Source organism: Triticum aestivum, chromosome 3B (assembly GCF_018294505.1).
Source record: "Triticum aestivum cultivar Chinese Spring chromosome 3B, IWGSC CS RefSeq v2.1, whole genome shotgun sequence".
Lineage (NCBI taxonomy): Eukaryota > Viridiplantae > Streptophyta > Magnoliopsida > Poales > Poaceae > Triticum > Triticum aestivum.
This window is the reverse complement of record NC_057801.1, coordinates 757,568,209-757,582,210: the sequence shown is the minus strand read 5'-3', so window position 1 is coordinate 757,582,210 and position 14,002 is coordinate 757,568,209. Positions and strand designations below refer to the sequence as shown.

Below are 14,002 nucleotides of genomic sequence, written 5' to 3'. Positions count from 1 at the left end.
AACAACTGCCCCCATGTGGCTTTGTTCATAGGATGATCCTGCTTTTTCCCCCTCAAGTTTGGTCTTTAGTTGTGATGCGGCCCGAAGATTTTTGTTGCTGGCTCTCTTTTTTTTTTTTTGTCATTTACCATTGGGATCCTTATTCATAAGTTCCATGGAGCAGCCCAATGTGGCTTGGGCGACCTTGATGAGATCATGATAAAATAGTGTTTCCCTTGCCTGGTAGTCATTCGTCGGCTTCGGTGTCTATTGTGTGGAACTTCCTGATATGGTTGGACGACTTTAACTTCATTCTCACCCGTGCCATAGTGCTCCATTTTCCCAAGAATGTTACGTAACCTAGGTAAACTTCCTTTCCCTCCAATTAAAGCCTGGCAAATCATCCATTGCTTATGGATCGTAAAAAGGTCTTTGTAGATAGCATTGCTATGATATTAGAGCAAGATTAATAATATAGCCGGCTGCTAGCTTTATCTTTGTGACACACCTCACTTGTAACCAATATAAAATCCCATTCATATATATGATAGTTGTCGGCTCTATACACTATGTAGTTAATGCTTGACCCCACTTTCTTCTCTCACAAAGTGTGTTGGAGCTCATGTTGCAGCTGGCTACATGTTTAACAGCTCACCCCTCTGCCGAAGGCCTTAGTCCTCGGTGGTGAGGGGGGTCGCGGAATCCACGCGTGTGGATCGTTTTGGCCATAGTAGGTTAGGCATTTAGTGTCTTTATTATCGTCTTGTCTTCCGCAACGAGGCGACCAACACTAAGGTTTGGGATGGATTCGAATATCAGTCTGTTAAAGAAAGATGGTGTGGCGGCGGTGACATCCTTGTGGTGGACTTATGTCCCCGTGCTCCGCCGGTGCAACGGCGTTTGCTCCAGCGCTAACGCGAAGCTTGAGAGGTAGTTCAGGAGCGGATGCAGGTTGTAGTCTGCATCAACGGCATCTGGAACATGATGGATCGTGTGTTGGGTTCGTGGTTCGTGCATGTCAGTTATGATTTCCTCCTCCGATGTCTTAGTAGTGCGGGCCTGCCATATCTGGAGTTCGATGACGTGTCCGGTGCGTTGCCCTGGTCAGATTCATTCAACGGTAATGGTTTTGCCTTTGATGAGACACCTTGGAAGTCCGCAAAGCTACATATCAGCGATTGAGCTGCTTCGAACTCAGGTTAGGAGGTGATATGTCATTCTTTTTTTTACTTTGGTGGCTGCCGTGGTGGTGCAAGAGGCAGGTAACGGGCGTTCGTGCCAAGCTCAGGGATTTCTCGATCTTGATTGTAGTTTTCTTTCTCGGTTGGTATTTCTTTGTTGAAAGGCTAGCTTTTTGCTATCTTTTCAGATTTGTCGGGTCGGTGTTTAGTGGCTTGTACTATGATCTTTGTGATATATATGAGTCAAGTATTTTCATAAAAAAAGGAAATCCAAAGTTGATGCTTCAAACCCACTTTGTCAATTAGAGGCTCATATTCGATTGTGTGTTCTATTAATGCTGGTGCATTTGCCTCAGCCACATCCATACTACAGTAAGAATTCTCCATTTTCCCCTTCAGAATCTATGAGTTGTTCACCATGTTCAACGTGGCTAATTAACGTAAGAATTCTTCAACTTCCCTTTCTGAAACTATGGATTGCTCACCATCTTCGACTACAATCGTCTATAAATTGTTCCTCTTCGGCTCTGAGATGTACGAACTCCCCTGGGAGATGCCGATCCGACAGACCTGAAGCACTCCATAACCTCACGGCGGCAAGTTGGGCACGTCAGCGCCCTGTGGAACCACGGGAGAATGCAGCGGCTGTGGAAGGCGTGGGAGCATGGCAGCCTGACGGTACCCTCGTCGCCAATCTCCAAGTCCAACAACTCGTGTTCAGACTCCAGGTTCAACAAACAGATGGCACACAGCTCGTCGGTCACAATCTGACGCCAGCGCTTTCCACCGCTTGCCAAGACTCTGGGAGCCTCGGTCTCTGGGGCGGCCTTCTCGCGCGGGAGGAGTGGTGCCTTGGGATCGCCGTAGACCAAGCACACCCGGAGTTGCGGGATTGTGATGTCGATGTCCAACTCCAGGTCGTCGAACCCCGTCCCCGGGACGAGGCTCGCCCAGTGGGCAACGCACCGAGAGATCGCAATGGCCATGTTAAGGGCCGGCGTACGGAGTGACTCCACCCAGTTTTGGGCGGCGAGGCCGTGCTCGCTGGTCACCAGCGCCTTGGCGAGCATGTCGTGGATGAGATTGCTGCAGATGTCGATACGCCGGAAGACGACGGAGGGGTGGAAGACGTTGGCCTGGCTGTCCAACTCCCTGATGACCAGATCGATCTCGTCGACCACCCCGCCCCTTGGTCCAACCCCGCGCGAGCCGTGGGACAAGATGAGGTCGCCGTGGAGGCGCACGGAGCACGGGTCGCCGCGCGCCTTGCGGTGGACGTCGATGGTCCCCTTCCCTAGAAAACGGACGCGGGTCTCCGTCGCCGCCGCAGTGTGCGGCCACGGTAGCAATAGTCCGGCCATAGACGCCGCCGCCGCCGTATGAGTTAGGACACGGGGAACGGAGGACTGGAAACCCCTGCGACCTACGTCGTTGATATGAAAGCCAAAAAAAAAAAAACTGGCACTCGGCGGCAGATGAATCGGAGTCCGAGTCCGGCCGGGTACAGATATTTTTTTCTACGAGCCAGGACACGGGTGAGGGAGCTCTTGTTCGGCAGATCCTATCTGGCGCTTCAGGCGCCAGTTAATTTCATTTTGCAAACGGGCACCTGAAGCCCTCCAAGCTGGGCCGGTCCATTTTATAACTTTCTTTCCTACCAGTTGCAGCATCTATCTTGTTGGTTGTAGCATGATGTCCCTCGTCCATTGTAGCACGTCGTCCTGTCATTGATTGTTGTAGCATTTTAGTCACACCGGTTGCAGTACAAGTTGTCATTGCTTGCAAAAGCATCCCAACATTTTTCATCATCGGTTGTAGCATCTAGCAATGCTGTTTGCGGCAAAACAACTATGCTGATGTCGCTCGACTGGGACTTCGCTAAGTCAGTCGACTGAGTTCTAGACATAGCCTTACTTAAATTTCGTGAACTTTTTCCAAAATCAGTGAAGTTTTGTTTTATAAAAAAGATGAACTATTTCAATTTTGTGATTTTTTACAGATTTGATGAACTTTTTTGAATTCGATGAACTTTTTTAATATGTTGAACTTTTTTCAAAATTGATGAACTTTTTTTCCAATTAAATGATCTTTAAAGAAATTTGACGAGTCTTTTCAAATTCGATGACCATTTTTAAAATTTGATGATTTTGTTTAAAATTATATTAACTTTTTTAAGTTTACGAAATTTTATTCAAAATCCATGAACTTTTTTGAATACACGAATTTTTGTCTGCTTTGCGATTTTCCTGTTATTTTTTTGTTTTTTCTGAAAGATGAATGTGTAAATGGGCCGGACCATCAGTAACGACGCGTGGGTGCAAGGCAGCTTTGGCGCCTGAAGCACTCCCCTCGTATCTGCCGCTCTGGCGGATCTCTGGACTAGGCATAGTTGAGCCACTGAGGTTCGAACGCAAGACCAACTGCTTCATAGGATATGACTCTAGCCGGGTGAACTAGTGAGCTTTCTTCATTACAAAATAGTGCAAAACCTTAAGAAACATAAGCGCCGATCAGATTTTTAAAAAATCGAATGCAACACTTTTTTTTATAACAAAACGTGAATGTTTTACCAAATGCAGGCATTTTTCAAATCTGTTACAAAATTTGATAAAATTCAAACATTTTTTCAAAACACAAACAAATTTTGTAGATGCGATCTTTTTTAAAAATGGTAACTTTTTTTGTACTCCCCAAAAAACTGAAAATAGGAATACTTTTCAAAAAACAGCAGCATTTTTCAAATTCCGAACAAAATTTAGAATCATGAATAACTTTTGTACGCGAACATTTTTTGAAACTCCAGAACAAAATTTGAAAACACGAATTTTTTTCGAAATTTTCAAACAAGTTTTGAACAGAACTCTTGGACACCCGAACAAAACTTGAAAACATGATTTTTTTTTTGAAATTTGCACACAAATGTCGGGAACATTTTTGAATCTGGCTTACGTGGCTCGGGTGAACACCGCATTGTCCTAGCCACGCTGTGCATGCGGCGGCGCACGGCGGCGGTGACAGGTATCTCCTCTTGCCACAGTTTGACCTGGGCCAATCCTTATATTGCAGGATCCGAAGTCGTGGGTCTGTGGGTCTCATCTTAATTGGAGTAGTAGCATGACGACCATCATGATGGGACGTGATCATATGAGCATTTCTAATAGCCTCGCTAACAAGTAAAGATTCGTTGATTTTTTCTTACTTTCCTTTCTAGATCCCGTTAGCAGTCTCTCTGACATAACAGAGCTTCACTGTCGTTGATATACTAACACAGCTTTACTGTCGCACATGCTTCTATCATCATCCAAATAGGTAGGTGTCCCAAACACCTCGGTGGGGCTCCCTCAGTGTGTTTACCCCTCCCATAATGTCTTATTGATTTTTCTCCCGAGACTACATAAAAAGCATTATTTTATCAACTGACCCGATCACCAAGCAACTTCATCTGAGGAGGCAATGTATCGCTAATATACTAACACAGCTTTACTGTCGCACATGCTTCTGTCATCATCCAAATAGGTAGGTGTCCCAGACACCCCGGTGGAGCTCCTTCAGTGTGTTTACCCCTCTCATAATGCCTTATTGATTTTTCTCCCGAGACTACATAAAAAACATTATTTCATCAACTGACCGATCACCAAGCAACTTCATTTGAGGAAGCAATCTAAAAACTCTTGTTGGAGTAGTTTTTTACCGAATTGTCTCTTGGTTAATCCTTTCATGTAGGTTACCAAACAATTTTCATTTTTCTTCTTATTTTCTTTCTTGATGTACCTCTCTCACATGATTTGATTGGTACAAAACGTCCCGATGGAACGCGCGGGGAATCAACTAGTTTTTTTAATGTTAATGTAATTCACAAATTGTTTACATATGAAAAAATGTACCGAAGACGCGCTCGTCGACCGCCGGCGTGGGTCGAACCTCCTTCCCTGGACGCCGCCATGCCTTCTCTGCTTCAGGCTTGAGGAGCCCTTCGCGCTCGAGGCCGACAGGAGCTTGCAGGCCCCAGAGGACTTCGTTCATTTTCCTCCTTTCCTCTTGGGCGCGTTGACACCGCCAGCTGCGGAGGCACTGCTGTTCTTCCTCGTCTTCTCCATGGATGTGTGGCGGGAGCTTGAAGAGGTGGTTGTGAGATGCTTTCTGAGAAAAGAGAGAGAAAGACTATGAGCGCGAGGAATAAGAAGGGGAAATTACTGCCCCCTCGTCCCGTATTTATGGAGGGATGGACGGAATCCCTGCCGTCTAACCCAGGCCATCAAATCTGGGCCAAACACGTGGCGGCTAGAGGCCAACCGCCATGCCTCCATGCCGCCCACTACGCGCGAGAATCTAGGAGCATCCACTGTTATCCCCGAGATCACCGCGCAACTGACCGGTCAAAGTAAAGTCAAAGTTCACTCGAACAAGCCACCTCTGACGGGGCTAAGGCTGGTCATAGTGGGGAGTAACTTAGACTAGTAACATGCATATGTTACTAGTCTATGTTACTACCTCTATAGTGCATAATATCATATAGTAGTATCATAGATGGTCTCATTTATTGCCATGCATGACACATAGTAGCATCACATTTATTATGTTACGGTATCTATCTATGTTACTATAACCATCTCCCTCTTCTTTAATTACCTGCCACATAAGCACGTTTGCGAGTCCCAAGTACATGTTACTACTTATGTTATCCCCACTATGACCGGCCTAAGATGCTCCTGCGAAGTCTCGTCACCTGGCAGTGGTGATGGGGCATCATGCCATGATGTCATGCATGGCATTTCTCTCTTGACTATTGAAGATGGTTCGGGTGATCGAAAATATCACTCGAGTCTAAGTTACCCCTGAGATAAAACATGTTTCTTGGGAAAGCCCATGAGTCGAACTTTTCCTCGGTGGCTTGTACTTGGGGACTCGAGGAAATTGTGCTATGCACCCTATTTTCTGAGAACGCACTGCTGCGTTAACACTCTGGATGTCGTGCTCATTGCATGAAGGTAAGACATGTGGATCAGTTCCAATGGCCTGGGAGTTGCACCATTGCTGCACTACCTAGTATTTTTCCATACCAACAGCTGTGATGAAAATCCTGACGGACATGTTGGGTGAACATACTGATAACTGGTGCTTGACTCGATAAGGCCTCAGCAGCACGAGTCATGTTACCCCAGGGTTTTCCGAGTTCGAGCCTAGGGACTCGAAGCCTGAGTAGGCTAATGGAGTTTTCTCCAAAGTGAGATTAATTGACCCTGATCCGTCGAGTGAGTCAAGCCCATTGAGTCATATCCCTCAAAGACCTCTGAAAGTCATTAAAATCAGGACCCCCCCCCCCCCCCCCGCCCGTGGTGAGCCTACCGGGTGCGGCCCATCAGCGGGTACTCCAAGAAGATTCTTGAGTCACAAGACCCGAGCCCATTATGAGGCCAAGATGGAGCTCGCACAAGGAAAGGCTTGCTCAGGAAGTTAGGGCAAAGTAGGAACCGACTCGAGTTCAGGTCATATTCATGTACAACTCCTGAGACACGGCTCTTCATATGAGGGCCGGTAGGGGGACTTAGACAGAACAACGAACCCTAGATCAGGAACACGCTAGATCCAATCTGTGCCGCCACCCTGTAACATGTACAACTCGCCGGAATACACATCCGACAGGTAGGAGTAGGGCTTTTATCTTCTTTGAAGATCCCTGAACCTGGGTAAATCTTGCCCCAAGTCCTGTTAAGCCAAGTAGTCCGCCAATACCCTTTCCTCCCTTGCGAACCCCAGGTCCATAACCATGGGGATTGTTGAGGAACCACCCTCTTCAGTTACAAACACCACCATCATTGATGTTCAATGGTATCTTGAACCGTGAGTGAGCCGTTCTCTCCCTCCAGGCATTATGGAAGCCACTACACCGTATGTAGCTATTGCCACAACAATCTTTTTTCCCTCGTATTGTTGTGAGTAGTGCTCTGTACAAAAAAGTCTTTTCAGTGCCTCTAGGTCCATCCACAAAGAACACACGGCCCACATCGCCATTAACAGCAGACATAATTTCATCATAGTCTGACCTCCGACCTATATTAAGTGAGTCTGATAGATTAGGTCCTCGTCATTGATCTCGATCGTGGATTCCTCAAAGATCTCCCTTTCCACACCGTTGGCACTGTCAAAGTCCTTACGGACACCAGGAAGAGGAAAAGAACCTATATCCTTAACCATTGTCTGTAGCATATTCTTGATATCTATGAGAACCATTTTGCTCAACTACAAATTCTGATGAATTTTTGCGGCGATAATCTTCTGACATTGCCTCAAAGTGCTTTTGCCAGAGTCCGCGCACATCACTAGGCTCAAAAAATACAAATATTGTTGCAAAAAGCCTTCGTAGAGAGGATGACATATCGTACAGTGTAGATTTAGTGAGGGAGTCATCCAATGTGTTGTCCCCTTCTATCAATCCCCTTCTATCCGCAGCTTCATGGAAGGTTGGTAGAATCTCATCATCAACCGTCCTTAGGTCCTGGTAGGAGGTGGCCCGAGTGACATTGTTTAGAAGGGCACGCAAATAGTAGCGTTCTCCCTCGGTTGGATGAGCGGATACAATTCTTCCAACTTGTCTACCTGTGTCATATTTCGTCTGTCTCCAGTATTTTCCTTACCTGTCTGCCAGGTATACCATTCGGGAAAGTCCTTGTACAAGATACAACGAGCCTGAGAGTACAATCTATTTGCCTCGAAATACTCTGTAAGCAATGACTTCTCAACACCTTCACGATTAACAACTCCTTAGATATCTTGGCCCTGTTTGAACAACACCATGTGCATGTTTAGAAGATGGAGTTGGAGCTGCATCAGCGGTGGACCATTATTACTCAATTGAAATCCATATATCCTCCTTAATGCTTCCGGAAGAGTCACCCACCTCTCATCTCTACATTGTTTGATCTCATCTATGTCTACATTTCCATCTGTCTTGCCAGCCGTGCTCATTGAAATAGACGCCCGATCATGGCCCTTGTATATGTACTTGAAAAGGTACTTAATGGCCTTTATGCTCCCGCATGCCTCAACATTGATGTGGCAATTCAAATGATGTAGAAGGTGAGGATTGTATGGGACAACCCACCAATTATCTAGCCATTCCTTTCGAACCATTACTGTATGACCATCTTGATGTCTTCTATATAGAGGGTAGGAATCCTTTCCCTATGTGGTAGACGCATTGAAAGGCCGAGGATAGTGATTCTTGAAAGCAGGACAACCCTTTGTGCACGGGCAAGAAGGGTTTAAAGCACCACATGTCCATGCATCATGTGCTTGACGACCATCTTATACAATTATGGGTAGTTCTTCTTGTTCAGGAGCTCGGCTAAGATAAGACAGCCATACTGCTCGGGACATGAGAGCTTGTATTTTCCTTCCATGATCGGCAGGGAATGTGCATGGGGAAGGCCTCTCTTTTGAAACTCCACCACATACACATAGGCCCGCACCTTTCCCAGGATATCCTTTTTCAACAACTTCTCCTTGAGTTCCTCTAGTTTTGCCCTAAATATACGGACAACAAGGTCTGGTCGATCCCGAGGTGTCTGGCCAGGGTAGAGTTCGCTCTTGATCTCATCCCAGTTTGGATTGCATGTCATTGTGAGAACTACATTTGGCTTGCCATACTTCCCTACCAAGGCTATAACATCCATGTAGCGACGCCTCACGTCCCGTGGACCACCAAAAAATGATGTAGATAACACCGTGCGCTTTGTAACAACGTCAGTTCTACCTTCACCGGCATGCAAGCTGTCCACTAAGCCTTGCTACAGGTCCGCCCTTATCTTGATGGCCCCATAAATAGTCCAATCTGGAGTTCTCGATGTTGATATATGTATCGACAGCGAACTGTTGAAAAAGACGCTTACCGTAGAGGATCGGTTGAATATCCCAGGACGCATCTGGAATTTGTAGCAGTAGTAGTCCCGCACAGACACACATAGTCTGCCTCCGGCAGCTACATAGAGAATGGAAAATGATTGGTACCGAAGACGAGATATTATATTGCATACCATGGACTGTACATGTAATAACTAATTTGAACACTAACCTGCATCATCACCGCCGCTCTCATTAGGTCGGAATTGGGAGGACTCAACATTATCACGACGAGATAGACGAGCCACACGAGCTGCCATAACATCATCATAAGATTTGTTTGCCTTTGGGATATCTGTATGCCACCCAACTACCCAAGCTCGCCACTAGGGAAAAATAGACGGTACTCCCTCCATTCCAAAATATAGTGCGTCCGCGCTTCCCGAGGTCCAACTTTGACCATAAATTTAACCAACGAGACCAACTGCGGCGGGAGAAAAAATTATATAATTGAAAACTTCTTTCGAATACGAATTCACTGATATAATTTTTGCTCCCGCCGCAATCGGTCTTGGTAGTTAAATTTACGGTCAAAGTTGAAGCACGTGGATAGAGGAAGCACTACATTGTGGAATGGAGGGAGTAGGACACAGCGTCGTAGCATCCATGATAGGACTTGATACCATACATATCTCTATTCTTGCCTTGCAGGACGACGCTATGTTCGAACTGTCTTCTTCGTTCGCTCCCCTCCACCCACACAGCGGCTACTTCCGAAGTGGTTGGTGAATTGTATTTTCTCTGATCCATCCTTGGGTCTAGGTTCAGTGTGATATGATTACCTACAATCGTACACCTGTATTAAAAGAAAGATTCCGTGTATATGATCTCCATGTGATTATTTGGCCGCGCTTATTATGGCTTTCCCCCGTTATGCATATAGGATTGATTTTCCATGTAAATTTCCCTCCGTGATGCACGTACGATTGATTTCCGGCTTTGTTTTCCATGTAATTAATACCGTGATTAACTGATGCATACGTGATGCACGTACGATTGATTTCCGGCTTTGTATTTCCATCCGTGATGCATGCACGCGGCCACGCCAGTAGGCCGCCGGCCAGCGACCCGCCGAGGCTCACTCGTGTCCCGGTTTCTCTGGAGCCTGTCTCCCCCTACGCGGCTGCGACCCTGCCTGTCCGTCGCCGCCTCCTGGCTCCCCTGCCCGTCCTCGAGGCTCTGCTCAAGTCTCCTCATTTCCTCTGCTTCCTCTGTTGGCTGTTGCTAGGGCTTGATTGAACGCTGCTGCGGCTCCGGCTCCCTTGTGGGTACTTTCTTTCTTGAACTAAATCGATTTCTCTTGGTTGCAGCATGAAGCATGTAATTTCTTGAATTAAATTGTTTGTCGATTTCATGCGCCGCGCTCCTCCGCATCGCCGCCGCGATGGTGGCGGCGGGGCGGATCTGACCCCCTCCCCTCGTGCGCCCCCCCCCCCCCCCCCCCCCAATCCGCGGATTGGACCACCCCCCACCCCGGCGGCCGCCGCGTCCTGCTACTGCTAGGCCGGCGAGGGCTGCGGCCTGCCCTGGCCCTGGCGCTGCTACGAGCTCCCTGCGCGCGACTCCGGCCCCCTCCTTGTGCGCTCCTCCTCTTGGCGCACTTGGCGGAGGCTCCCGCATTGTCTGCTCCTGCCCGTGAAACATTACTAGTTTTATTTTTGAACTGGAAACATTACTAGTTGATAGATGAACTCCCTTTGCTTTTAGGTGAAGAGATACTACTCTTTTTTGATAGCGGGTAGCTGCAACCAAACCTCGTTGAATAGATATATCCCTGGCCAGTGGCGGAGCGTGAATCAAATATTAGGAGGGGCCAAATGAGTGTATATGGCATAGAAAAGGCTAGGATGATCAGAGACGCCGGACGATAGTAGAGCAATTAGCAGATAAGTAAGTGTATTTGGTAAATTTTCCTTTTGAAAGGGGGGGCCAGGGCCCGAAATTGTCCCCACTACGACTCCGCCACTGTCCCTGGCAGTGAACACTCTACACCACTAAAGTTCTTCTCAAACAACACCTACTAGTCCTGCGCTCATTCCTTTAGTTCACAAATTAAACTATACACCTTTGAGCCATATAGTTCACCATTATTGGCTTTTAAGCTACCAAGACGGCAAGACTTCATTTTATTGACGCAATGGTGCCAAAAGTAATAGTACAGCTAAACAAGACAATCAATTCTTCATGTTAAGAGCTCGATGCTCAACTTTCATTTTTATATGAATATGATTACCACGTTATTGCACTGTGAATAATGAAGTTGAAAATATATGTTCATCTTGCAACCATGCATACTAATTTTTTTTGTACTATTAATTACAAGAGTTTTTTTAGTAGTCATTTTCTGCGCTTGAGTTTTGGCCCAAGGCTTGCTCCATTCCTGGATCCCTCCGTATAAGCATTCAAAATCATTGTTAGGCATCCTAATGGACACGAGGAGCAGTACCAACATCGAACCGCCTCCGTCGTCCGTCAAGACAAGCTTCCTCAAGACTTGCTTCAATGGAATCAACGCACTGTCAGGTTAATCTTAATTATTTCCGTAACAAGTAGCTCGATTCGATTTACAATACAATGCAAGTAGAGATAATGTACTTGTATGGACTCACATGCATATTTCCATGCGTGCAGGGATCGGGCTGCTGTCGATTCCCTACGCACTTGCCCAGGGCGGCTGGCTAAGTCTGATCGTCTTCCTCACCATCGCCGTCATCTGCTTCTACACGGGGCTTCTCCTGCAGAGGTGCATGGACTCCAGCTCGCTCGTCCACACCTACCCGGACATCGGAGCCCACGCCTTCGGCCGGAAAGGCCGCTTCATCGTCGCCGCCATCATGTACGTCGAGCTCTACCTCGTCGCCATCGACTTCCTCATCTTGGAAGGGGACAACCTGCACAAGCTGTTTCCGGCGGTGAGCTTCCGGCTGGGCACGCTCCACATCGGAGGCCAGCAGGCGTTCGTGCTGGCCGCCACGCTGGCCGTGCTGCCGACCACGTGGTTCCGCAACCTCAACTTGCTGGCGTACGTCGCCGCCGGCGGTGCACTCGCGTCAGTCATCCTCATTGGCGCTGTCCTGTGGGTCGGGGTGTTGGACGGCGTCGGGTTCCATGAGAGGGGCAGGCTGGTGCACTGGGCCGGCTTGCCCAGCACCATGAGCTTGTACTCGTTTTGCTTCAGTGGACATGCTGTGTTTCCGATGCTATACACGGGGATGAAAGACAGGAAAAGACTCCCCATGGTACGTACGTTCACTGATCGACGTACCATTGCATGCATCATTGTTAGGAACGCCTATATATATATTTTTTTCCTTAATGTCAGTCTATATACAAATGTCCCAACCCAACGCCTATCTTTTTCATTACGTACGCAGGCTACGGATTCATGGGCGTCATTGGGTACCTGATGTACGGCGACTCTCTGATGTCGCAGATAACCCTCAACCTGCCGTCTTCTAGCGTGGCCGCCAAGGTGGCGATATACTCGACACTGGTGAACCCACTGACCAAGTACGCTTTGATGTTGGCCCCCGTCGCCGAGGCCACCGAGAGCGCGCTCGGCGTCAGCAATAGCGCGGTGCTTGGTGCTCTCGTCAGGACGGGGCTCGTCGTTGGAACCACCGTCGTAGCACAGGCTGTTCCCTTCTTCGCCGACGTTGTGGGCCTAACAGGCGCGCTCTTTGGCTGCACGACGACGATGCTGCTGCCGTGCCTGTGCTACCTCAGGGTCCGCTCCAAGATCGGGGGCGTCATCAAGACGGGGCTGGAGACGGCAGCTTGCCTGGCCATCCTTGCGGTTGGCGCCGTGATTGTTGGCTTCGGAACTTACAGCTCTGTGAAGCAGATACATCAGAGGTTGCGGTGAAGCCTTCAGTAATACTACTCCAAGTATACACCTAGGTATACGCGTAGGACTTGTAAACTTAAACGGAGGTAGTAATGTGTTATCGGTATTTACTGTTCATCATCCAGTTGTCGGAATCTATTCAGTTTCAACTGTTAGGTGTAGTTCTTCAGTTAATTTCCGAAATAAGCAGCAGTGCGAGTCTGTTCGCATGCTTCCTGCTAGTAACAAACTAGTCCTAGTATACTACTCCAAGTAGTAGTTAGTTGGCCTCATGGATCTCATCCGTCCTGGGATGACACGACTTGCCCGATCCTTGTGGCACAGTGCACGTTCAGGGTGTTGTGGGATGGCACAGCGCTTAACCTGGTCTTTGTGCTGATTTTCCGGTTTTCAGTAAGGATACTGCTTTGACAGTAACCTGGTCGCGTTGTGCTGATTTTCTGGTTTTCAGTTAGGAAATAAAGAGAAACAGAAAGGCTGCAGCTCCAAAATTCAGTGCGTCCACTCTCTCCACTTCGTGTTATTTCCTTCTTCTTCTTTTTTGCAGATACATCGTGTTATTTCCTTTCTCAAGAGGAAGCGGCCGCTGGTGTTTGTGCGTGGGAGCTTCCACACGGCCTGGTGCTGGGGAGAGCGCTGGCTGCCCTTCTTCTCGCGCGCTGGAATTCACCTGCTTCGCCCTCAGCCTCCTCGCGAGCCGTGGTAACATTAGTCAGCCTGCGCATCTCAGAAACCAAAAATTGCGATAAGTTCTCGGAAAAGTAAATGTGGCTGGAGATGAATTCGGACAATTCAATGGTGGACGCTATTGCATAAACCAACAAGTAAAATTTTCCATAACCTGCACAAAATTAGTGTTTTTTTAACGACAAACAGTGTGGTGGTCATTTCATGGAGTCAACTGGCAGAGATTGTAAGCATTTTACAAGAGTTGTATAATGTATTTGTAATCCAAGTTTCACACATTAATCAACATATATGATCTGTTGCAGGGTGAAAGAAGCATTCCAACTGAGGCAATGACTGGCACGGTTGAGGTATTTTTTATTTTGGCAAAATCGAGAGGCATTCAGATGATAACTGAGAAATCATAGTC

General features: G+C 47.5%; 1 protein-coding gene across 1 annotated transcript; it reads left to right on the top strand.

The window, feature by feature from the left end:
- The first annotated feature begins 11,485 nt into the window (after positions 1-11,485).
- Positions 11,486-12,924, top strand: LOC123067835 (amino acid transporter AVT1I-like). The gene is made up of 3 exons (XM_044490456.1): positions 11,486-11,582; positions 11,691-12,298; positions 12,382-12,924. Exons 1-3 carry the CDS (start codon positions 11,486-11,488, stop codon positions 12,922-12,924), a joined length of 1,248 nt encoding a protein of 415 aa, XP_044346391.1.
- Positions 12,925-14,002: the final 1,078 nt, after the last annotated feature.